At 47.5% G+C, this 26,496-nt stretch overlaps 1 protein-coding gene across 1 annotated transcript in view; it reads right to left on the reverse strand.

Annotated features, from left to right (window-relative positions):
- IPO8 (importin 8) overlaps positions 1-26,496 on the reverse strand; it is a 557,903-nt gene that overhangs the window by 388,184 nt on the left and 143,223 nt on the right. The window contains exons 6-7 of the mRNA XM_085652356.1: positions 10,541-10,630; positions 8,557-8,651 (exon numbers count right to left, since the gene is read on the reverse strand). Coding sequence (XP_085508482.1) covers positions 8,557-8,651; positions 10,541-10,630 — 185 coding nt within the window. The remainder of the gene's footprint in view (positions 1-8,556; positions 8,652-10,540; positions 10,631-26,496) is intronic.

Raw genomic sequence — 26,496 nt, forward strand, 5'->3', positions numbered from 1 at the left:
CTGATAAACAACTCCCCAGACATTCTCACTCGTTTGCTAGAGCAATGGGACCTAGATATGGGAGATTTGGAGGACGAAGACTGGCCTGAGGTCCTTGCCTCCCTGAGAGAGCTAGCCATTAAGTCTAGGTTTCACTTAGTACAGTTCAAAATAAAGCACAGGTCCCACTATGCTTGCACAGCCATGCCGCTGGCTATGTGGACAGGGGGGGACCTCTATCATATCATTTGTGATTGCCGCGCTGTGCAGGGCTATTGGGAGTCAGTTGTAAATTGCATGAATGACCTGTGTGGCAGTGAGATGCCACTCTCCGCCAAGTGGTACTTGCTCAACATTTTGGACACAACTGATCTGAACAATATGGAACAGACCTAGATGACCCTGGGTATGGCAATAGCCAAGTGCAATATTGCACATCTAGGGGAGGCTGAGCCCGCACCATGCCTCAGAGACTGGAAAGAAGACATGAACGGGTGCACGTTCGCCGAAAAAGTGATTTATGGGGGCTGGGGTTGTCCTAAAACGTGGGAGAAAATCTGGGCAAATGGAACGACTACAGAGATGGTCCCTGTGCCTCCCTTATTCCGACAACTGCACTGTGTTTCATTCTTAAAACTGCAATGCTGACATGATGGTTAGATGGGGAAGGTGTCCAATATGCACTGATGCTCATTTGATATCTACCTATTTATGACTGTGATGTAGTGTGGTGCGCTAACCGGTTTCTAATTTAATGAAAAGATCTTTAAAAAACAAAATTATGGATCGCTTCAAGTCTGATACGGCACAAGATAGCAGATGGAATACAGTTTCCACAGACAATGGAAGTGTATTGCCTGCATTCCTGGAGCTTAATGGAGGAGCCACACGTGTTAAAGGTTGCAAACAGGGCCTCCCATAGAAATTCTATGTGGATATTTTAGCAAGGGACTGTGGATTAGTGCTTCCTAAGCACTCTCATTTGGTTGACGATAAGTGGGGCTAAGGATGAGCAAGCAGATTCTGTTGTTAGGGTTAAGGAAGTTTCTAAGCAGGGCCTGCCCTTTTGTCTTTCCCAGATTGCTGCTAGCAACCAGATGCAGAGGCTTAACAACTTCATTATGCCCATGTTTTGAATACTCCCAGAGACGTTTTAAGGCTTGGGCACAGTGGGCTCTAGCTCAGATCCCAAGACTTTCAGAGTGCCCTCTGATAGATCTGGCTCTGTTCTCCACACAGTCCTGCTCTGATGGCCTTGAATGTTTTTTAGCATGGATTGTTTTAATACAGTTTTCCTCTAATTTATGTTTAATATGGGTAATGTGTGGGAGTTTATAACAGACATTTTGCAGAGAAATGTTGTGTTTGTTTTTTAACACCAGATCAAAACAGAACCTCACATATGAGAAATGGCAGTGGGTAGCATAAATTATTTGCAATATTGTTAGTGAGCTGCTGCTATATTACCAAATTGGAAACACATATCACTTTCCATGGATATTAGCTAGAAATGCTTAAAAAAATTGGACTAGTCTGCCTATGCAGTGTTTGTGACCTGGCCAAGGAGGGCATGAAAAGCAAAAGTGTGATTGTAAATTCAAAGCTGTTTCAAACAGGAGGCCCCAAAATATGTTTGGCCCAGGGCCCCCAAAATCCTTAAGATGTCCCTGAATACTCCTGCTAGGAGAGCCATCACCTTGCACACAGGTTGTGTCTGCACTGCAGCCAGAAAATGAAATTTGGAAAGGAACCACTACAAATCATTTCCTGGACTTTAAACAGTGGATCCTCCACTCATGTTTGGAAAAGGAGTATAAAATTAGGACCGGAACCATCAGACTTTGCTCCAATTCCAAGTCATCCCTGACCAAGGAAGGGAGTGTCAATAGAGTACTCAAAAACTGCTGTGATGGAGAGCTAATGTCTGCATGACAGCAGTCTCCTGGAGGTAAGGTGGACATCAGCTGACATCTGTACAACATGCTGGAGAAGCTGTGCATCTGTCAGGTGCCTAGAAGTCTGCTTACCTCCTTAGAGAGGGAAGAGAGTACACAGCACTATGAGAAGACAGACTATTCAGGAGGAGAAATTCAGCTGTGTTGTGTGATGAGCACACATAACACCCAACTTGCACCGGTAACATAACCAGCACAGATCCAAACTGAGCTGGTGTGATATCTGGGGTTAGCTTTCCAGACATTCTTTAGAGAATCTTCCTTAGAATTTGTTGTACATTTGTGCTCCTCACAACATGGCCACTTGTGGTCACTGAGCCTTCCTTTGTGTTCACATCTCCCCTCCCTCCCAGAATACCTGGGTGTATTCTAGTTTGTGGATTAAAGTACCACACTTGTCAGATGGTGGTCTGGTCAGCTGGCGAGGTATACGCTTGTCTGTGCCCTTCAATAAAACTACCTTCTTTACCAGATGGAGGTGTCCGGTTGTTTCATCTACTACTTACAACAATTTGGCGACGCTTGGAAGAAAGCAGTGCTGACCAGACCAGAAAAGAAGCTGTGTGCCATCCTGATCACAGCTTGCCCTCCGTACAACCAAAGCGACACTTCGCAAAGAGAACCCACGGCCTACACTGGAATGTGTAGCTATGAACAGCATTATGTTTTCCGCACTGTAAGGATGGTGTTGAGACTATCTGGATGATGGACGAAGCTTCTCTTGTGCTAAATAAACTGGAGGTTCATCATCCTGTGGAATAAACATACCTTGAACCCATGAAGAAAAATCTTGTCATTAGTACAGGCGCCTCTTTGTTACGGAAGAATACTACAATTTTGGCTGCAATCATAGTTCTCAACATGTTCCACAATTAAGGGAAGCTTCAACATTTAAAAAAAACATTTCAATGCTGAAACAGGTACTGCGTGCGATGCTGGTAAGCCACACACTTTTTTTTGTACTGACATAAAGGTGCTGAAGCATTTCATTGCTTCCTTCATTTTCACAGATTGTGGATTTACTATTTCTCATTTCAAGATGCCCGACTTCACGATACCATCATTATATGAGGAAAACGTGCCTACTTTAATACATCCAGAGTATTTCCTCTTGACATCTGTACTCTAGTTTACTCTGATATATGCTTTTAATCAATTGTTTTATGTTTAAGTGTGGTCTTCATATCTACCACTAAACCAATAGCTCATTCCAGTATACATGTAATTTTGATGAAAACACAGATTAGAGGATTAGGTGTAAAATTGTTAAAATCAGTGACGGATTGGGGCTCAAATTTGACCCAAGTTGCACAGCTAAACAATTGAAAGGTGTCGTTGAGAATTGGATTATGTATTATTGTATGGATACTGTTAGGATGGTGTGAGGCTTGCTAAATGGTGGACAAAGCTTCTCGTGTGCTAAAATAAACTGGAGTGTTATCATCCTCTGTGGCACCTCTTTAATACAAAATATTATTACTGTGGGGTTAACCAACCTCACTGCATGATTTATCTGGTGAACTACTTGTAACTTTGATATCCTCAAGCAACACTGTCCCGTCTGGCACACTTGCAGCATGACCGAAGGGACTTGTACCACAGAAGCCTCAACGTGCTGTTAACCCTGCAAGGATCATAACTCTGACTCAGAGGAATTTCCCAATCATGTAGTGGCCCAAATCCACAAAGATGGGTGATCGCTGTCAAGGCCAGCCAAACTGTTTGTTCACAGCTGCAAGATCTGACAAGCAGGATCTGAGAGGCAAGGCCGCGCTTGTGATACAGTACCCACTGACAAAGATGTTGACAAAACGATCATGGAGACTGCAATATCAATCTCCACGCTGGGACACATCCTAGCGAACAGGTAATACGCTGCACGAACTCACAGACTAACAAACTGTATCTTGAACTCATCAATACAGGCCTACCTGGGAAAAAAAACGATTGCCAACTTATCTACAGGTTACCCAAAATGGCAGAGGGTGAGCTTGCATCTGTGCCTTACTATGCCTATGCCACAATAGGATATGTTTTAGGAGAGGAGTGCCATATGAGACAAAAGTGCTGTAGAATTGTAGACCACGTTACTGAACCCATATTACTGTGAGTAGCAATTTGTTTTACTGAGATATTAAAGTAATTCTCTATTTATTAAGACAAGCAATTGAATTGAGTTATTTTGTCTGTTATTTAGCTGTTTGAGTTCTAAGTTTCTGCCCCACCTCCTGCCCCACATTACCACCCTGACTGCTTGCCCTCACTATCTTGAGTCAAGTACAGAAAGGGTTACTTGGCCCAGTTTGCAGAGCCACAGTATGATGTACCCCGACGACACCAGAGGCAAACTGACCCCAACCATCAAGGTTGTCACTCAGCAGTATATAGCAGGTAATATTTATTTATTTAATTTAGACCAATGATAAATGCTCAGATTATGAAGCAGGATTCACTGCCCCTTACTGTTTCTGTACACAGCACTGTCAAAATGCTCTCCACCAAAAGTATAATCTTAGTGCATTTTAGAGTGTATATGCACAACATACACATTTGAAATATACATTCTGGGAGCATTGCTAATGAACACAGGAAGTATGTATTAATGTTACATGAAAGAATCCTTTCTAGTTTACACTGAAACCGCTCTGCCTCTCACGGCAAAGTCTGAGAAATGTATCCTATGACCAATAAATCCGTGACCTGCAGTTGCCAGATCCCCATGCAATGAAGTCCCGGGGAACCTGATGAAACCTGGAGCATGTGTTGAAAGTGAGCAGACAAGGGGAGTGAGTGGTGGTGCCTGGTGGAGCACTGGAAGGGGCTGCTGACAAGCCTGAGGCTATGCCCATACTTGCCCTGCTAAGTCAGGCAAGCTGCCTCCGTCAGTCCTCTCCATCATACCCGAACTCTGCAGCACCATCAACTGCTCCATCGAGTCTGTAACCTTCCTGGAAGATTGGAAGCACGAAGAGCTAAACCCCCAGATGAAAAAAACACTTTGTCGACGCAGGTCCTCAAGAACTAAAGACCCATCTCTCTGCTCCCCTTCCCAGCCAAAGTCATAGAGAAAGTCATCAATGTTCATCGAAACGAACAACCTCCTGGACCTCTCCCAATCGGGCTTCAGAAGCAAGCACAGCACTGAGACCGTTCTCTTCGTCGCTACAGAGGACATCTGCACCCTCCTCGACCAAGGCGAGATTGCTGTCCTCGTCCTCCTGGACCTCTCAGCCACCTTCGACACCGTCTCCCACTATAACCTCTGCGCAAGACTCCTTGATGCTGGCATCCACGACAAAGCCCTAGAATGGATCCGCTACTTCCTCACCGGCCGAACGCAGAAAGTCAGACTTCTACAGTTCAACTCGGAATCCACAGAGAGCAGCTACAGAGTGCCTTAGGGATCCTCCCTGAGCCCCACCCTCTTCAACATCTACATGGCCCTGCTTGCAGCCATCATCAGAAACCACAGACTCAACACTATCTCCTACCCCGACGACAACCAGCTAATTCTCTCCCTTAGAGACAAACCCACAGCCGCCAAGAGCAACTTCCACAATGGGATGAAGGTACTCACCACCGGGATGAAGGACAGCTGCCTCAAGCTTAACTCAGACAGGAATGAAGTCCTCATCCTGGGCTCCTCCCCTCCACCTGGTATGACTCTTGGTGGCCCGCAGAGCTCGAAATCACCCCACACCCACGGACCACGCACAAAACCTGAGAATCATCCTGGACTCCTTGCTCTCAATGAACCGCCATATCTATGCCGTCTCATCTTCCTGCTTCCACGCGCTTCGTCCCCTTCGTAAGATCTTCAAGTGGATCCCCACCAAGTCCAGGAAAACGGTCCCCCATGCGCTCGTCAGCAGCAGACTCGACTACAGCAACGCACTCTACACCGCCACCACCCAGAAACTCCAAAAGAAACTGCAGACGGTCCAAAAGGCTTCCGCCAGACTCATCCTGAACATCAGAGGCCGCAACTGCATCACGGGCCACCTGAGACCTTTACTGGCAAGATGTCAACAAAAGTATCATCTTGAAGCTCCTCATGCAAACCTACAAAGTCCTCCACAATGCCAGACCTGCATACCTTAACCACCACCTCTCAAGCTACACTCCCACCAGACATCCCCACTCCGCCTAACTGGCCCTGGCCACCATTCTACGGATCCACAAGACCACGACTGGAGGAAAGTCCTTCTCTTACCTGCGTAGACCTGGAAGTCCCTGTATCTGCACCTCAGGCAATCACCATCGGTGCCGCAATTCAGGAAAGACCACAAGACCTCACTCTTCGAATAAACAGCAGAATCACCCCCCCACACACACTTAGCGCCTTGAGACCCTCACTGGTGAAAAGTTGCTATTTATAAGATCACTGATTGATTGATTGATCACACAGAGACACAATGGATGCCTCGCTGGCTAGTGATGGATTTTAAGAGGTGCCAAAAGAAGCCGCTGACTGGTGGGACAAATCCACCCATGGCGAATGCCAGTTACTGACAAGGGAGAGCCTTGAGGGCCTGCTATAAACCTGTGGATGCAGCTGAAACCTTGAGCTTGAAGGCTCGTAAAGCCACTATTGAATACTTGCCTATGCCTACTAGCAATGAAAATAAGTGACAGTGGAAGCCAATCCTTAATCTCTTGAGTGTACAACAGAACAGTGAAGCAAGGCAGTGGACATCATGTATGGTGTCAGCACCACGTGAAAAGAAGAAATCCATGGCATTGTACATATTGTGAAGTGTGGTGTCAATTGCATGCGTTTAATAATAGTCTACGGACGCCAAGGGTTTACCAGAGGCAATAGCACAGGGGACAGCCGCCGAGGACACTGTAATTGGTTTAAAAAAAAATACAGAATCAAGTACTAATACATAAACTGAGGAGAAAAACTTTAAAAAGAAAGTCAACATTTATTGAAGAGAATACATAAGAACGATTGTACAAGTAAAAAATTTGCTTCAATATCAGATTCTAAGCTATAGGAATTGTAAGTTAAGACCTCTAAGCTGTAGCTCTACAGATCTTGGTCAAGGGTAAAACCCCATAAAGCCCACAAGGGGAGGGGGGAGGGGTAATACCAAATAAGCAGCATGGCCATGTAATGATCTGGTCAAGGTTGTTTAGCCTCTTGCTAGCATCATTTAATGAAAAGAGCAATCAAACTAGAAAAAACCTTTGAAGGAGCAATGGCGTGATTAGAACTGATTATGGATTTGTCAAGAGACAAGTTTCAGAGGCTAGGGACTTGGGGAGGTGGGTGCAGCTGTCTAGTTTAGAAGATACATGACATTCACTAAAAATTGACAGATGTCCAGTCTGCCCTATTAAAATGTAAACATGTGTTTATGCTTTAAATATAGCAGACAGGCCATCCTCCAGTTATGGGGGCTTCCGCATCCACCAAACTTTAAATAACCCTCTTAGATTCTTTCTTGAACAGATCAGGAATTTGAACCCAGATAGCTTCAGCAGTTTTAAAGAAAGTGTAAAGAGGACATTCTGTAAAAACCATGCCTCTAATAATCTGAATACTAAGGATAACAAGAAGCTTGCAAGGTTGGGTAGGTTTCCAATTAGTAGACCAAAGGGTGAAGGAGAGGGTCTCAGTACAGGTTTAATCTCATTGTCAGACAGTCTAAGAGAAGGTAAACAAAAAGAAACATTCCATTAACATGAGACCCAGATAGTCTTTTTAGTCCAGAACAGAGGATGAAGGGAGAAGAAATGGAAAACAATTAATTTTAGCGCTCAATAGAAAGCCACACTATAACTTAACTAGTCTCCACTCCAATTCAATTCTTCATACATAGTCAACTAGCAACTTTATGAAGAAGATTTAGGCCTCCAAAGAAAACGTTACTCAGCATCACAAATAACAGTTAACACTGGACTGTTGTGGTACCTAGTGGGTAAAGTAAGTCATACATAAGTTGAGTCAGGTCTTCCTTCCTTTGAACAGTTTCAGTGGGCTTTACTCTGTGCTTTTCATTGTCTGCATCACACAGCACTTAATACCACAGTCTCCTTACAAACTCGAAGCACTGTAATTAGCAGATGTTGATATTACACAATTTAATTTCACTACTTTTATCAGCATAGAAAGATGAAAATGCCAACACAGCACCACTGATTTCAAACATGTGGCTGAAAGTAATACCAGCCGAGTATATTATATTACAGAGATTTTTGCTGAATACTTCCGGACGCTGGAGTCTGAACCCGGCTAGTAAGATTGATTATAAAATTGTGTTTCATGGTCATAAGAGACTTGCAAAAAAGTTAACTATTTTAATTTAACAGGATCTGTAATTGGCAAAGAGTTGTACTATTTACAGTAAGTTTAAAATAGATGCTGGAATATAAATCAATATTTGATTTTTTCTTAGAGGGAAATAAAATGAAAAGGTATATGTCAGGCCATTGCTCTCACTATGCAAGTTCTTCATAGTGATTGTTACATTTTTAATTTTAGTGTTGTAACGAATGGCATCAAAGGAAAAATTAAAAAATGTAAAATACTATATTACAACTGACTAATGTTAAACAGCACACGTCAGTACAACAGCCAAAACAAATTGGTGATGTAACATTTCTATTCCATTACCGTTCAAAAAGGCGGGCTACTATGTGCAGTGCCCACTTCTTACACTTCCAACAGACCAGCTCTGGCTTGTCATCTTCATCCACCTGTAATGTTTCCTATAAGAAGAATAAGAAAAATCAGCAAAATGTGCAGCTTTTGTGATGTCATAATTATGATGAAGGGGCACTTCATCTGCGTACCTACTGCTATGAAATAGTTTGCCGATCCAAGTTAAATTATAATAATAATATTTGTCTTATATAGCACGTCATACAACCGTTTTGACTTCTCTGAGCACTGTACATAATGTCCCCAGGCATCGCAAGACCGGAGACCCACTATTGGTTCAGCATGACTGGTCTCCCAAGCCAAACCTGCAGCCTCTTTCCAACCGGACCGATCCCCATAGGATAACATTGGGCACCCGATACTGAAATGCACCTCAGCACCCGGCTGCCCCACTGCAGCCCGAGGTGACCTGTTTGTGCTGCCTTGGACCTTGCCCCATACATACCTTAAGTCCAGGAGATTGGTCCTGTAAGTCACTGTGAAGTGCCCGAATGCAGTACATGTTTTCCCCCATAGTATAATATTGGGCACGCGATGCTGAAAAGCACCTCTGCACCTGACTGCCCCAGGGCTGCCTGAGGTGACCTGATGGTGCTGCATTGGACCTTGCCCCAAACTTACCTTAAGGCCAGGAGATTGTTCACATAAGTATCTGTGAAGTACCTGTTTGAGATGTATGTCTTTCCTCCATAGGATAACATTAAGGCTTCAGAAATTGCACTGTGTCCATTTTTTAAAACTCGAAACATACTTACCTGATTTTGATGATCTTAGTGCCTAAAGTTATATAAAATATGCCTTATTTTTTTTATAAATTGGTGTGGATCTCCTTATGGAGTTGTGTGCATCATTTATTGACTGTATGTGTATTGCAGAAGTCTAACGCGCCTCTGGTAAGCCTAAGGCTGCTCGACCACACTACACTCTAGAAGAGCACCTTGGGACTGCTAGGGCAAGCCCCTGTCCACTTTTAAAGGAATACCTGAACTCTTTGCACAGTATACCTCTTTTTGGTATACTATATAAAGAGCCAGCTTCCTGCAGTAATGAAATAGTCAATCACATTATAGGGGTCCCTGTAAAATAGTCATCGCTTGGCGAAGAGGGGCATTCCTCAATGTTTCTAAATGGCAAAATAAAATGGAACATAATATCTACAATCTGGTTGGGATGCAATTGGAGGGTGATAAAGGCCAGTACGCTCATGTGGGGACGTTATTTTATTTGTTTAGTACAGTGCGACTATCATCCAGATACAGGGTGTCCAGAACGGTTGGGGACAAACTAAAAACTAAAAAAATTGTTAATCTGAATTTGAGGATCTCATATTCGGCTCACCATCTTATGTGGTAAAAAGGTTGCAGACTGTACAGAACGTGGCAGCTCGCCTTCTCACAGACACTCCTAGATACCAGTCAGCCACTACAGCGCTTAGGAATCTCCAATGGCTTCCAGTGGAGCGCAAAGTGCAATTCAAGTCCCTATGCATCACCCACAGGGTAATCAATAGCAGAGGTCCCCCAATACTACACTCACTGATCTCCCCTTATGTTCCAAGCAGGCACCTTAGATCTGCCTCTGGTCACCTACTAAAGGTCCCCAGGATTCTGTGATCCCACTGGGGTGGACGCTCTACATCCCATCTGGCACCCAAGCTCTGGAACTCTCTCCCTCAGCAGTTACGTCAGCTGTAGCAGGAACTTCCATTCCGCAAAACATTAAAGACTTGGCTATTCAAGGACTAGTGTCACACCGGGGAAGTTATTTGGTAGCTGCGAACAGTGCTGGGAAGCCTTCGGGTACCCAATCGCTATTCAAAAACTACAGAATAGATTATCATAGAAAACAGTTTTTCACACTAAGCGAAGTTAAAGTGCTGTATGCAGAGAGCAAAAAATAGGTGGAGACATTTGTTGAAACATGAGCTTTTTCTTACAGCAGGAACATCTCGGTCAATGATTGTCCTGAAGATTTCCATCCACTGGGTCATGCTTTGATTATTCACTAGCTGAAGTGGCAAGGCATACTGAAAGAGAGAAATAAATAACAGATCATTTTACAAGTGAACTATATTTGGCACCAAAAATGCAAAATCCCAAACCATTCACTGAAGTTCTTCATACTAAATAAACACTTTCACAGGGATGAGAAATAAGGAAGTAAAATATCAATATCTGAAAGCCACAAAACATAATATACTTAATCGATATTAGTTAGTCAGAGAGCACCTAACTATTGCCTGACAGGGAGTATAGGAAGAGCTTTTTTTGTCCCCCTCCAAGCGAATCATGACAACAATAACAATTATATGGAATCAATTGGCCTAGCCATTAGAGTAATGAGACTGATGCTGTGAGCCTTTTGTGAATTAGTGATACAGAACATTTTAAAAGATTAGAAGGACACAAACAAAACAACACTACAGAAACTCTAGTTATGGAGAAATCTCAGAACAATGCGATAAAGACCTATAGATTCCAAAAGTGCTACAAGACCATACAAATGGCAAAATAAGATTTATGGAAGGTAAAGCCTCTGGCATTACTAAAAGGTTCTTCAGTAGAAATCATGAAACATGCCCAAATAAGCCAAGAAACAACTGCCACAGAAGAACCCATCACATAATCACAAGCATACAGCAGTAATACGTACCAAGAAATCAGCATGATTTATCAGGCTAATGTCAGCTAAGATATATTTTGGATGCAGAATAGTTTAGTCCACAAATATCATATTATGTGTTCCACGCAATACATACACTTTGCAATCAAATGCAAGAATTAATTTTGGATTAAAAAAAGACTCAATAGCCGAAAACAAAAGCTAGCACTTTCCTTGATTTCCACTCATTTTGTCATAAAATGCCATCTATTTATTATGAAGTATAATCAGGCCTTATGACCCCATTTATCACTACTGCATGTAAAGTGTGCCATTAAACAATCTCCCTAATTACATAAGTTGGGGCACCTTTAGGCCAAGGGCACCGTTAGGCCTGAATCAGATTTGCTGACATTATGCTTGTGATGAGCACCACCATACCAAGGATAAACTGCCATTATGCCACATGTGGGCACAATTATACCATCAATCCCTACAATATACCAAGAATTACGTCTCTAAGCCAGGGCCCGCATTATGCCATAGGTGGGCATCAGGATTCCAATGAGGTTGATAATGTGTCACCTAGTTTCCTCATTCCAGAGGTGGCCATCACCATGCCAGAAATGGTGGTGGTGGGGGGGGGGGGGGGGGGGGATGGGGGAGGGCAGGTGCCATTAGTAGCCCAAGATGCCAAGGGTCATGTCAGAGGCCACAACAGAGAAACATGATAGACCAAAATTTGCCACAAACACAGTGCCAGGCCAATATGGCCAACCAGATTGCAGTCGCATGGAAACTGGACAGGTTTGCAGACCCTTATGCGCTGTCAAATACATACAGTGAGCGTGTTGTTTGCCTTTGGCTGTTTAACTTGCTCTAACAAATCTACACTGAGCCTTGACCTCCGCAGCAACACAGGGAGCCACGTACACCATTAAGTAACAGGTGCACTGGGGAGCACTGGAGCAGTGAAGTAAGATAATCACTGAGGTGGGAGAGTGAATAACCTGTTCTTTCAGCCATCCACAATACAACTACACTGTGGTAGGCTCCACGATCCATTATCAGGGGCTTCTGGTTGATCACTCCTGGAGCACTCAAGTTACATGTATCAAGTCAGATATCCATTTCTCTCACAACCTCGGACGTTAAAATGTCTCAGAAGGTTCTGTCTGCTAAGATCTTCAATGTGGGTCACTAAACAATCAGTAGAAATATCAACTTTGCTAGACAAACCGTCTTTGGCGCAAAGATGTTTACGAGCAATTTCTGATATTCTTTATTTGAATGTCCTCGACTATCTGTTTCTGGAAGTGAGCACCCCACCTGGAGAGCAACATTTCATGATGATTGCTGCTTGTGATGTGACTCCTAGAAGAACCATGCAATTAGTAGATACTCTGAGGTCAACGTCTACGGTTAACAGTGAAATGTAGGACAACACTGACCCAAGTAAAAAAAAAAATAACCCTTTGACTGCAGTAGTTCTTCATCTGAATTACTTGAAAACTTGAAGTGCTTGAATCCTTCTTCTGACTTGAGGGACAGACCACTGATCCTTGCCTATTTAATTCTATTCCTTAGAAAAACAGGTAGTGAGAAATCTAGGATGCAAAAAAAGACCAATGCCTGGTTAGATGATCCTGCCCACCACATTCACCCAAGGAGAGAGATAAATTCTGCTTAAGACCGCACAAGTGGGAAACTACTACTACTGCCTGGTTAAGAGACATTCAGTTGATGGAAATTAGTAGAGCAGCCATTTGAAAATCTGTTAATGTATTTAGGAGACATCAGAGCTGACTAGATGCGTTTTCAGGTAAATCCTTAGAGAAGTACTTAATATCTTTTGAGGTTCCATGTTTCTAACCCTCATTACCAAGAACCACATGATTAGGAGATTTGATTGCAACTCTATTTTCAAGTTCATGAGCATCAGCTAAGATCCTACCATACAGAAGAAAGGTTAATTCTATGTCAGAACGAGGATGTGAGGATTCGGCTATTCTCTCTTTGTTTAATAACATAGCAGGTATATCAACATATTACAACAAAAACTTCATTTCCCATCAACCCAGGGAAAATGAAGATCAACAAAGGTAAAGTCCAACATCCAATGGGAATCCACTCTTTCTTCGCTGCTCCCAGTCGAGTGCATGCTAAATAGAGGGACTACGATCCCCCTTGTTGCTTCATGTATTTTATTGTGCATTTCTTGTGTATTTTTTCCCCTTAAAGGTTTGGCAGCGCTCTGCCTTTCACTTTATAGCAGCCGCAAGAATGCCTCATTGCTCCTTTTGCGGCTGGTTCTAGTCATTTGTATGCATGGTTGGGGTGCACAGCAGTCCTCTGAGCCCTGGTGGGCACGGTCCCCTCACGTTTCGTGCCTGTGAGACACTGAACATCAATGCTGGCAGATCAGACAGCGCATCAGACTTCCCTAGCTTGCCGGGCGCCTCCATCCACGGTGCGATTGAGTTGGTTGGGCCCTTTAACACCTGGAGCCTAACACCCTACGGGGTAAGGCAACGCTTTGAAGCTAGCTACACCTCCCATTTCTTCAGGCAGACTCTGCCCAGGCGATTTGTATATTATTGAGCCCAAGGGTGTGTTTTTTAGCTGGGGCCCATAACCCTTTAACCCTGTGTGCTTCACTGGGGATTGTAGCTTAGCTACTTCTATATTGTCTGCCCCCCCCAGCTAAATAATACCCTCTTACCTTGTGAGATACCACTAATTCCTCACATTCCCTGACAGCTTGGGGAGGTACTTATCTCACAGGCCCTATGGAGGAATATGATGACACTTACACAGAATAGATCTCCTACTTCACAATCATGGATTAATTCTGTGACACAGTGGATGCCTCTATTCTTAAGGCAGTCTCGGACACAGTGTCCCCCTGAAGAAGAAACTACAACTCTCCCTCCCCCCCCCCCCCCCCCCCCCACAGACGGAAGACCTACCTGGGCCTTCATCCCCTATACCTCCAGGGCTGCCTAGGGCCTCCCCCACCAAGAACCCGCACAAGCGTCCAGGTCCACTTTCGAAGGTGGACCTAGACACATGTTCTAAGTTTGAAGAAAAGAGTTCTTAGACACCAACACCCCACGAACGCCCAATCTGACCACCCCTGCAGGCCTTACGGCTCCTGGAACTACATCGCCCCCCGCAACACCCTCCTGCTTCTGATAGATCCCATTCGCGATCCAATGGTGACTCAGACCATCAATAGTCCTGGAGATCGGTGTCACATTCCCATGAAGATTTGGGCCCCACCACGGAGCGGTACCGCGGATCGAAATTCGAAATGTTGGACCCGAAGGAACTTACGCACCCTCGCTCTTCTGAATGATCACCAGGGGACACGGTAGCCACATATGTGGCAGGCAGGCTAAGTAAACCTCTCAATAAAGAGATATGGAACTGCCTTCGGGTGGAATGCCCCTACACTTCCTTAGATGGCAAAGTGGCTGTCACGCCTGAGATTGATGCAAGGATGGCCACTTTTTTGGCAAGTATATCAGGGACCCCAAAAAAGGTATTGATTGCTCCTGGCGGTCGTGCCGGTATAAGCTCCTGGACATAACAGGTCCGTTGAACAAGATATCAGACATGGCAGAAGATGCCACGGCGTCAGAGGTGCTCATTTCCCCAGACGTGCGCTTCAGCTGGGCCCAACAAGCCATCATTTTCCTTGACAACACCAACTGCACCATTTCTATGGAGAGGCGCATGTCACTGCTGATAAAAATAGATCCCAAACTTAGGGAGCTAGCGACGTCTGAGGCCGGACAGGTAGCACAGGGCGGGCTCTTTGGTAATACGTTGGTCAAGGAGCTTGGAAAGTTTGTGTCTACTTTTAATTCACTTGATAAGGCCTAGTCTATCAGGCACATCTTTAAACAGTGTGTTTTCACCGCAGCTGGCCGTTGCAGGAGAACACAGCCCACCGCCTCCAATCTCCCGCCTTCAACAGGGGCCAACTTTCTCAAAGAGGCCAATGGCAAGACTCCTTCCGCTTCAAAGGCTTCTACCCAACTACAAGTCATGCAAGACACAGAGGCTCCCGCAACTGATCAAGAGGTGGAGGCCCATCCACCAGCACACACAGTAAGTCTAACCTTCATCTCCAATAGACGCTTGTGGGGTCAGCTGGCTGAGTTTGTGGACAACTGGAGGGCACTTGCATCCGACGCCTGGGAGCCCCAAACAGTCTAAGGGTTACAAACAGAATTCTATGGGTCTCCTTTCTAACCGGTTCCTCTGCACCCGCTTCACTTCTCTGAGCAGGAAGCCACCCTTATTCAGGTGGAGATTCAGGAGCTCCTCGCTAAAGGGGCCATTTGTCCATCCTCATCTCACCCTTATAGTTTCTTAATTAATCTGTTCCGGGTGGAAAAATAGGATGGGGTCCACGCCTGTCATTTACCTACGGGAACTCTGCCATTTCAAGAGCTTCTTTCTTTAAGATCTTTGTAATAATGAAGGATGTCTCGTAGACAGGTCACCTTGAAGTTCCTTTTTCCTTGTAAATCCTTTAAGCATCAGAAACCATAATCCATTGAAGTAGCACACACGTAGGTTGTTCCAACTCGTCGCCAGTGTAATAATGAAGGATGTCTCGTAGACAGGTCACGTAGAACAAGTTATAGGTTTATTGGTTAGTCACAAAGTCCATGTAGATCTCTTGTAAAGTCTCTGCTAAGTCCCTATATGAGCCCCACCAGGAGCAGCCTCCCTGCTGCTCAGCCCATCTCTTCCAACTGCCAACTCCTCCAGTCCCCCACACTCAACATTCCAAGTGACATCACTCATGGCTGAGCAGCAAGGGACAGAACAATAATAAGGAAGATGCACCAACAACAATAGGTTATAACAATCTTTTAAGACCCAACGAGTGGATGTTCAGGCTAAACCTCAAGGACGCTTACCATACGGTCACGATCTTCCCGCCGCATCGGCGGTTCCTCTCGATCCGGTGGCAGGACCAAACTTTCAACGTCACCTCTCTGCCTCTCCTCGGTTCCCTGGTGTTTCACCTAAGTTTTCAAGCCGGTGGTCGAGCACCTGAGGGCCACCGGAGTACGCATGATTGTGTACCTGGATGATATGCTTCTCATGGATCAATGTCCTTGAGCACTGTCTGCACATCTGAAGATGGCCGTGAACCTCCTCCAAACCCTTGGATTAATTATCAATCAAGAGAAGTCAGCCCTCATTCCTTCTCGAAACTTCATCTTTCTGGGTTACGTGATCAATTCAGTGGAGACTACTCGGAGTCTACCCTCCTGGAAAATGGTCAAAATGCGACACGAGGTACGAAAGACCCTGTCCTAACCACAGACTTCCTGCTCCCAGACCACCAGAGTGGTAGGTCTATTGTCGGCCTCCATTCACGCCATTTTCCCGGGCCCCCTTCGCTTTTGGGCCCTCCAATGGTTGAAAGTGTTTCACCAGCTCTGGCCCTCCAATGGTTGAAAGCATATCATCTGCATCGCAGTGAGGCCATGGAGGAACTCCGTTGGTGGCTATCCCACATGGAGGCCTGGAATAGGCTTGCCATAGTCTACTCACAACCCGATTTAGTGATCAAATCAGATGCCAGTGGCAAGGGTTGAGGCACACGTCGTGGGGAGTTTACCACTGGTGGCAGATGGTCCATCGTAGGACAATCCCTGCATATCAATTGGTTAAGATTGTTAAGGGGCTCCAGTGAAATGCTGGACCAAAGACCGGGCGCAATGCTGCATTCTTCTGAAAATGGACAATGTTGTAGCAGTACGATACTTCAACCATTTAGGGGTACCCAGTCCAGGGCGCTATCAGATCTGTGCAAGAATTTTTGGGAATATTTTCTCAAACAACAAGTTTCAGTAACGACGTAACACCTCCCAGGGATGGCCAACCAGGTCACGGATTGGCAATCACAGCATCTAATCACAACATCTCCAGGACACAAGCCTGTGGCAGCTGCTTCTGACCATGTTTCAAGCCCTCTCCAGCCGATGGGGTCCCTCCATGATAGACCTCTTTGCGTCCAGGCTCGATCACCAACTTCCCTGGTACTTCAGTTGGAGGCCAGACCCAGGAGCAGTGGTGACCGATACTGTCCTTCAGTATTGGTAGATGGAGCAGGGCTATGCCTTTCCCCCTTTCATCAAGATAATGAGACTGGCAGCCCAAGTATGCAGGCAGGGGTGACCAAGATGTGGAAGTCGCAAGTATGGTTTCCAGATCTGATGGAACTTTTTGGGGATTTTCCAATCAATATATTCCTAGATCCGTTTCTTCTCAGAGATCAGTCAGGGACTCTCCATCATCTGGTGATGAACGGCACCCTCCAGCTTATGGCGTAGAGGATTACAGGTCTCAATGGCAAGTGCTACGCCTTTCGAGAAGAGCAGCAGACCTCCTTTCCTGTGCATGGGAGGATAATACGATTAAACGCTACCGCTCAGCTTGGTCTCGATGTTGTCAGCAACGAAGCCTGGATCCTGTGGGGACGGACACAATATCTTGAATTTTCTGGCCTCACTGGCTTTGACTGGAATGGCCTTCAGATCGGTCAATACCTTTCAGTCAGCAATTTCCACTAAATATGATAGGGTCGGAGGCATGCCGAGCTGAGCGCCCTCCTGAAGAAACCCACCGCGGACCCCACGGACCTCAAGAACTTCCGCCCGATCTCACTCCTCCCTTTTCCTGCCAAAGTCATCGAGAAGACCGTCAACAGACAACTCTCCGCCTTCCTCGAGACCAACGGATCTCACGACCCCTCACAGTCTGGTTTCCGAGCAAACCACAGCACCGAGACCGCCCTCATCGCAGCCACCGCAGACATAGGGTCCCTGCTCGACAACGGGGAAACTGCTGCCCTCATCCTCCTGGACCTCTCAGCAGCCTTCGACACCGTATGCCACCGCACCCTGATACAGCGCCTCACCAACACCGGAATCCAAGGAGCGGCACTGGAGTGGATCATCTCATTCCTCGACGGAAGAACCCAGAGAGTCCGCCTCCCCCCGTTCCGATCCGCAGCCACCAAAGTCATCTGCGGTGTTCCGCAAGGATCCTCACTCAGCCCCACCCTCTTCAACGTCTACATGAGCCCCCTCGCAGCCATCGCACGCCAACACAACCTCAATATCATCTCCTACGCCGACGACACCCAGCTGATCCTCTCCCTCACCAACGACCCCACCACCGCCAAAGCCAACCTCCAGGAAGGAATGAAAGACGTTGCAGAATGGATGAAGATCAGCCGTCTGAAACTGAACTCAGACAAGACGGAATTCCTCATCCTCGGACCATCTCCCTCCGCCTGGGACGACTCCTGGTGGCCCCCTGCCCTGGGCACCGCCCCCAAACCAACGGACCACGCACGCAACCTGGGCTTCATCCTGGACTCCTCCCTCATGATGACCAAGCAAGTGAACGCCGTCTCGTCATCCTGCTTCACCACCCTGCGCATGCTCCGAAAGATCTTCCGGTGGATCCCCACCGAAACCAGGAAGACGGTCACCCAGGCCCTCGTCACCAGCTGTCTGGACTACAGGAACACCCTCTACGCTGGAACTACAGCCAAACTCCAGAAGAGACTCCAGCGCATTCAGAACGCCTCAGCATGACTCATCCTGGACATCCCTCGCCGCAGCCACATCTCGGCCCACCTGAAGGACCTGCACTGGCTCCCCGTCGACAAGAGGATCACGTTCAGACTCCTCACCCACGCACACAAGGCTCTCCACGACACGGGCCCGAAGTACCTCAACAGCCGCCTCACATTCTACACACCCACCCGCCAGCTCCGATCCGCCAGCCTCGCCCTCACCTCCGTCCCACGATTCCGGAAATCCACCATCGGAGGAAGATCCTTCTTCTACCTGGCAGCCAAGACATGGAACTCCCTCCCCACTCACCTACGGCTGACCCTGGACCATCTCTCCTTCAGGAAACAACTCAAGACCTGGTTGTTCGAGCAGTAGCGACCCCCCCCCACTCCCCTCAGCGCCTTGACACCCTTACGGGTGAGTAGCGCGCTATACAAATTTTGCTGATTGATTGATTGATTGATTCCTGTCAGGGAGCATCCTCTAGTTAAAAAATTGCTCTGGGGCATTTGTTTGTCTCTTCCACCAGAACCAAGATATTTGGCCCTCTTGAAAGTCAATACGGTCTTGAACCCTCTTGCTTCATGGCCTAGCAATAGGTTCCTTTACCGTAAACAGTTGTTGGCCAAGTTGGCCACTCTATTATGTCTGATCTCGTGTAGAAGAGTGTTGGATGTTTGGGGAGGACTTTTACCACGGATGGTGTCACTTTCATGTTGTTGACAAAGTGTAACTTCTGCCTAATTTTGTATCTAACAAGAAATCAATCAAACAATACATTTGTAGAGCGCGCTACTCACCCATGACATACAAAAGGACTTTGGAACATTAATCATACCGGAACTTACCAACGGACATGAGCAAGACCATAGGCAGGACAAGCCGGTCCTTCAAGCTTTTCAAACTGTCACCTTAGCCCAGACATATGAAGCCATCCTGGCATGTAAGTCAGGTTCACCACTGGATGCCTGCCCCACAACGATATTACATCAGATCATTGACATAGTGCACCCTGTGGTCAATGACATTGTGAATTCCTCCCTGTCCTCCAGCATAGTGCCGGATGAATGGAAATTTGCTATAATAAAGCCATTTAAGAAAAAACATATATAGATTCTTCTTATCTTTCCAATTATAGGCATATATCCCTTCTACCGGTTTTAGATAAGATTACTGAGAGAATGGTCCATAAGGAACTTTCCAGTTTTTCTGAAGCAGCCCAGATCTTCCATCCTCGTCAATCTGGCTTTCGCCCTAAACATTCTACTGAATCTGTGCTACTGGAAACATCGGACACCCTGAAATTTATTACAGACAGCGGCAAGAAGGCAGTGTTGATCCTTTTGGATCTGTCTGCCGCGTTTGATACCATCTCTCATAACATCTTACTAGCCAGACTAAAATCCTGCGGCATTTCCAATATGGCACTGGCATGGATCACATCCTTCCGGTCGAACCGGAGACAAGCTATCTCCCTGGGAACCTTTTTCTCCTCAGAACGTACCATCCCTATGGGGGTCCCACAGGGTGCATCACTTAGCCCACTTCTCTTCAATATTTATATGGCTCCACTTATTTCCCTCATTGCGGCTTACAGGATCGAAACAACATCTTATGCTGATGACACTCAGCTAATCCTGTCTCTTGAAAAAAACTCTATGGAAGCGGAGGAAAATTTTAAATCTTGTCTCACCGCGGTCGTCAAATGGATGAAAAGCAGCCACCTCCGTTGTAATACAGATAAGACTGAAATCCTATTGATAGGGGAAAATAATCCCTTTCAACCCAAGGATTGGTGGCCAATAGAAGCAGCAGCCCCTCCCATCCACCGTAGAAGTGGCAACAAATCTGGGGGTATGGTTCGATTCCTCCCTCTCTTTCACATCCCACATACTCAAGGTGGCGGGTACATGCTTCGTCCTAATTAGGACTCTGAGAAAATTCTTTGACCTGCTCCCACTTGCTGTCAGGAAAACAGTGGCAGTGGCATTAATACTTTCGCGTCTATATTACTGCAATAGCCTCCTGGTAAGGGTTAATAAATCTACCCTGAAGAAACTACAGGTGGTGCAACATGCAGCAGCTAGATTGGTCTTAAAGCTCCCCCGTAGGGCGTGAGCCTCAGCAGCCCTGAAAACTCTTCACTGGCTCCCGCTTCACAAAGGAATTTTGTTCAAACTTCTCCTCACGGCCTTTAGAGAAATGCGCCGATAAGGGCCAGTATATCTCTCCACAAGATTTATGCCATACACGACAAGGAGGACACTTAGATCCACTTCCTCAAACCTCCTCAAAGTACCAGACTTCAAACTCGAAACTAGGGGAGGGAAGTCGGCGACTGTGTTAGGGGCAAAGGCTTGGAATTCCATGCCAAGCAAATTAGGATCAATGGAATCTGAAGAACAGTTCAGGAAGGCCCTAAAGACATGGATCTATGGAACATCTGATGAATCTTGTTTCGCACTCATCTAGATCCTAATCCTTTTCTGCTGAAGCACGTTATCTGGTACCGCCAGGAGGCTCCTTTGGGAGCGACAGTTTGAGCTTTACAAAAGCCACATTTCATTTCATGAGGGTCTCAAAGCGCTAAGGAGGGGGAGGGGGGAGCAGCTAATGGTCTTGGCGGCGAGGTGGGAGAATGATCTTCCGCCGGTGGTCGTTCGGCAGATGCGTGGGACGGTGGTGAGCGCGAGGTCGGCGGAGCAAAGCTGGCAGTTCGGGGTGTAGAAGGACAGTCGTTCGTTGAGGTATGCTGGTCCGGCGTTGTGGAGTGCTTTGTGAGCGTGGGTGAGGAGCTTGAAGGTGATCCTCTTGTTGACCGGGAGCCAATGCAGATCTCTAAGGTGGCCGGTGATGTGGCGAGGGAGTCTGAGGATGAGGCGTGCGGAGGCGTTTTGTATGCGTTGGAGTCTCTTCTGGGGTGTGTCCGTGGTTCCTGCGTAGAGGGCGTTGCCGTAGTCCAGCCTGCTGCTGACGAGTGCTTGGGTGACCGTTCTTCTGGTTTCGGTGGGGATCCATCTGAAGATCTTGCGGAGCATGCGGAGGGTGTTGAAGCAGGAGGAAGAAACCGTGTTGACTTGCTGGGTCATCGAGAGCGTTGAGTCCAGGATGACTTCCAGGTTGCGTGCGTGGCTGGTGGATGTCAGGGCAGCTCCCAGCATGGTCGGCCACCAGGAGTCGTCCCATGCGGAGGGGGTGGAGCCAAGGATGAGGACCTCCGTCTTGTCCGAGTTCGGTTTCAGCCGGCTGGTCTTTATCCACTCTGCGAAGGCCTTAGTCCCTCATGAAGGTTGGATTTGGCAGTGGCCGGGTCCTTGGTGAGGGAGAGGATCAGCTGGGTGTCGTCGGCGTATGAGACGATGTTGAGGTGGTGCGCTCGGACGATGTTGGCGAGTGGTGCCATGTAGGTGTTAAAAAGGGTCGGGCTGAGGGATGATCCTTGGAGTACGCCGCAGGTGATCGTGTTGGCTTCGGACCTCCGAGGGGGTGGGGGGTGGGGGGGGGGGATGGGCGCACTCTCTGCGTTCTGCTTGTGAGGTAGGTGGTGACCCAGTCCAGGGCTTTGTCTCGGATCCCTGTGTCTAGGAGGCGTGTGCGCAGGGTGTGCTGGCAGACGGTGTCAAAGGCGGCCAAGAGGTTCAGGAGGATGAGGGTCGCAGTTTCACCATTGTCCAGTATGGTCCTGGTGTCATCAGTGGCGGCGATGAGGGCGGTTTCAGTGCTGTGATTGCTGCGGAAGCCAGATTGGGAGGAGTCCAGGACGTTGTTCTCCTCTAGGAGGTTGGTCAGTTGGCGGTCTGCTAGATTACTTTCGCCGGGAACGGGAGCAGGGAGATGGGTCGGAAGTTCTTGAGGTCCTTTGGGTCCGCTTTGGGTTTTTTGAGAAGGGTGTTGATCTCGGCGTGTTTCCAGCTCTCTGGGAAGGTGGCGGTCTCGAAGGAGCAGTTCATTATCTTTCGGAGTTGGGGTGCGATGATGGAGCTTGCCTTGTTGAAGATGTGGTGGGGGCAGGGGTCGGAGGGTGAGCCGGAATGGATGGTGTTCATGATTTTAATGGTGTCTTCGTTGCTGACGTTGTGCCAGGAGTAGAGGGTTGATGTGCTTGGTGGGTGTAGAGTCGAGGGTGATGGTGTCTGTCGTCGGTTTCTGGGTATCGAAGCTGTTGTGGATGTCTGCGATCTTGTGGTGGAAGAAGGTAGCCAGGGAGTTGCAGAGTTCTTGTGACGGCGGTATGTCATTGGAGCAGGAGCTGGGGGTGGCAAGTACTTTCACGATGTTGAAGAGCTCTTTGCTGTTGTGTGCGTTGTTGTCGATGCGTTCTTTGAAGGAGGTTCTTTTGGTGGATCAGATGAATTGGTGGTGTTTGCGTCTGTCGTTCATGAGGGCTGCATGGTTGTCTTGTGTCTGGTCATGGTTTCTCGAGTCTTCTGCAGGTGTGCTTGGAGTTTTGGAGGTCGGCGTTTAATCAGATGGCTCTCGTGTCGGTGCGCCTGTTGGAGGGTTTCCTGATCGGGGCGAGGGTATTGGCGCAGTCGTCGATCCATTGTCTGAAGCTGTTGGCTGTTGCGTCGGGCCCGGGTGGAGGGTCTCAGGCGAGTGTGGTGGTGAGCTGGTCATCTGTGACTTTTTTCCAGCTACGGTGTGGGATACGTTGCGGCTGGTTGTGTGCGGTGTGTTTCTCGAAGGAGAAATGGATGCAGTGGTGGTCGGTCCAGTGGAGTTCGGTGGTGTGGCTGAAGGTGACGTGGTCACTGGCGGAGAAGATGGGGTCGAGCGTGTGACCTGCGGAGTGGGTGGGTGGGTGTTGTGACGAGTTGTTTGAGTCCGAGGTTGGTGAGGTTGTCGATCAACATTGTGGAGTTGCTGTTGTTGGCGTTCTTGATGTGGAAGTTCAGGTCACCGAGGAGGATGTAGTCTGTGGAGGTGAGGGCGTGCTGATGAGGTCGGGGATGGATTCGCTGAACTGTGGTCGGGCTCCCGGGAGTCTGTAGATGAGTGTTCCTCTGAGGGTGGTGTTGTGGTTGATGTGGATCTGGAAGTGTAGGTGTTCGGCCGTGCTGAGGGAGTCTTCGGTGTTGGTTGAGATCCTGATGGTGTTCGTGTGGACGATGGCTATTTCGCCTCCTGGTTTGTTGTTGTTTTGGTCCCTGCGGGTGATCATGTAGCCGTCCGAGATGGCTATGTCGGGCTCCGAGGAGGTCTTCGTCCAGGTCTCTGTCAGGAAGGTGACATCCGGGGCAGAGGATTCAAGCAGGTCCCAGAGTTCGATGGCGTGCCTGTGGACTGAGCGGGTGTTGAGTAGTACGCAGCTGAGGTAGTTGTTTTGGCCTGCCGTGTTGGGATGGGATGGGCAGGACGTGCAGGTGTGCGCTGGCTGGTGTAGCTGCAGTTTCGGCAGGTGAATGATCCGTGGGTGAGCTTCTGGGTGGCCTGTAAGCAGGTGAAAGTCCGTCTCGCATTGAGTGCATGGATGGTGTTTGCGTCGTAGCGGCGACGGATCTTGTGGTGGTCGTGGGGGCCAGGGGGTCTGGCGCTGGGCACAGTCCAGGCACAGACGGGCTTACCTTAGGTGTGCCTTCGGCGCGACTGCACAGCGGTCGCCGTAAGAAGGGGATGGGGGTGGGAGCAGAGGACGGGAGGCGCGAGCGTGCGGGATCAGTGGCGCAGGGGCAAGAGCGGCGGGAAAGTGGCACAGAAGGGAGCGGAACAAACACGGGTGAAAACAGCTAAAGTAACAAATAATAATTAAAATAGGTGGGCGACAGTACAGGCACACCAAGGGTTCAATACAGGATACAGTGAATAACAGAAAAAAGAAAAAGAATTACGGGCGACAATACAGGCACACCGGGGCGGACTGCAGGCAGGGAGCTGCGGCGCAGGGACGGGCAGCAGGCTCGAACCCTGACCGGCGCAGAGCTGGACTGGGAGACTGGAGAGCGGCTGACGGCAGCGCTGCTGGGGAGAGTGTTGGCCTTGAACCAAGGGTCATGGAAATGGTATGCAGTTCTTAAGTGGGTCAGCAAGGATAACAGTGGAGAGAGGTACATATAGGAAAATGTAGTCCTATATCAAAAAGTAGGAGGGGGAAATTCTCCTTTCGGAACTGGGGCTCTCACACACCCAGCCAGCTAGGTGTCATGCTTCATCATCGGGTCTGCTCCTCGACGGGTCGGCGCTGCAATACCTGACGGGCACCCAATGAGGGGCTGTTTAGCAGCGAACTTTTGTTCCTCTCGTTTAGTGAGGTGTGGGTGAGGGGCCTAGAAAAGTGTAGATGTGATGTAGTGAAAGTGTAGGCTAAAACAGGTTGTGTAGTCCAAAAAATAATTTTGATCAGGATCGCTCCCGCCTAATTAAAAAGGAAAAAGAGTGGTGACTAATCTGAATTAAATGTTTCAAGATCCTAGGGCTATACTCTAATGGGGTTAACATGTTTCTTGTCTTAAACGTCAAAAGGATCAAACGGCAATTCATCAGGACCATGTGCAAACTATCTACACACCGTGGTAGCACTGAACGACCTACCCCTGCCGACGGAACAGGGGTAGGTCGTTCAGTACAGTGACACTGATTGGACACTGTATCTAGAGGTGTCTCAGGCCCGCCGGACACTGTTGAGGCGTGGCTATTAGAGCCTGTTGATTTCCCTCAACACATATAAGGTACTTTACCTTTTGACATGGTAGGTAGGTTGGTCCACAACTACCACGGTGTGTAGATAGTTTGCATATGGTCCTGATGAATTGCCGTTTGATCCTTTGGACATTTAAGGCAAGAAACATGTTGACCCCATAAGCTTAGAGCGCTAGGATCTTGAAACATTAAATTCAGATTAGTCGCCACTCTTTTGCCTTTTTAATCAGGTGGGAGCCATCCTATTAAAATAGTTTTTGGGACTACCCAACCTGTTTTAGCCTACACTTTCACTACATCACATCTACACTTTTCTAGGCCACTCACCCACACCTCACCAAACGGCAGGAACAAAAGATCACCGCTAAAGAGCCCCTCATTGGGTGCAGCGCCGACCCGACGAGGAGCAGACCCGATGATGAAGCATGACACCTAGCTGGCTGGGTGTGTGAAGGCCCTAGTTCCAAAATGAGAATTCCCCCATCCTGGTTTTTGATATGGGACTACATTTTCCTGTATGTACCTCTCTCCACTATTATCCCTGCTGACCCACTTAGGAACTGCATACCATTTCTTGTTTGATTTACCTGGGCACGTATGCTGGACCTTACCAAAAGCCGTTTTGAGTCCCCCATTTTTGATTAGTCATTTTGTATCTAGCCTTCTCAGATTCCACAAAGTTATGTGTGGTCTGATGTATCAAGGCTTACAAAGCCATGACTCAGAAATGTCACCCCCATAGGGAAAGACAATTGTTAATCACGCTGCGGAAGTCGTTTAGAGCAGTCTCGTCTCCGACCATCGCAAGTTGCGTTTGATGGGTCATCCAGGAAGCCGGCATTGATACCAAAGTTTTCAGGGCACATTCTACTAGAGGAGCTATGGCTTCAAAACCGTTTGCTCTCAGGGCTCGTTTGGAGGATAATTTGAACGCAGCGGACTAAGCTTCAGATTCACCCTTTAAGAGGCTTTATTTCAAACCAGTCTCCTCCCTTGCAGCTCTGGTGCTGGGTAAGCTTTAAACTAGCATAATCTGAAC

The sequence above is a fragment of the Triturus cristatus genome, chromosome 4_1, assembly GCF_964204655.1.
Source record: "Triturus cristatus chromosome 4_1, aTriCri1.1, whole genome shotgun sequence".
Classification (NCBI taxonomy): Eukaryota; Metazoa; Chordata; class Amphibia; order Caudata; family Salamandridae; genus Triturus; species Triturus cristatus.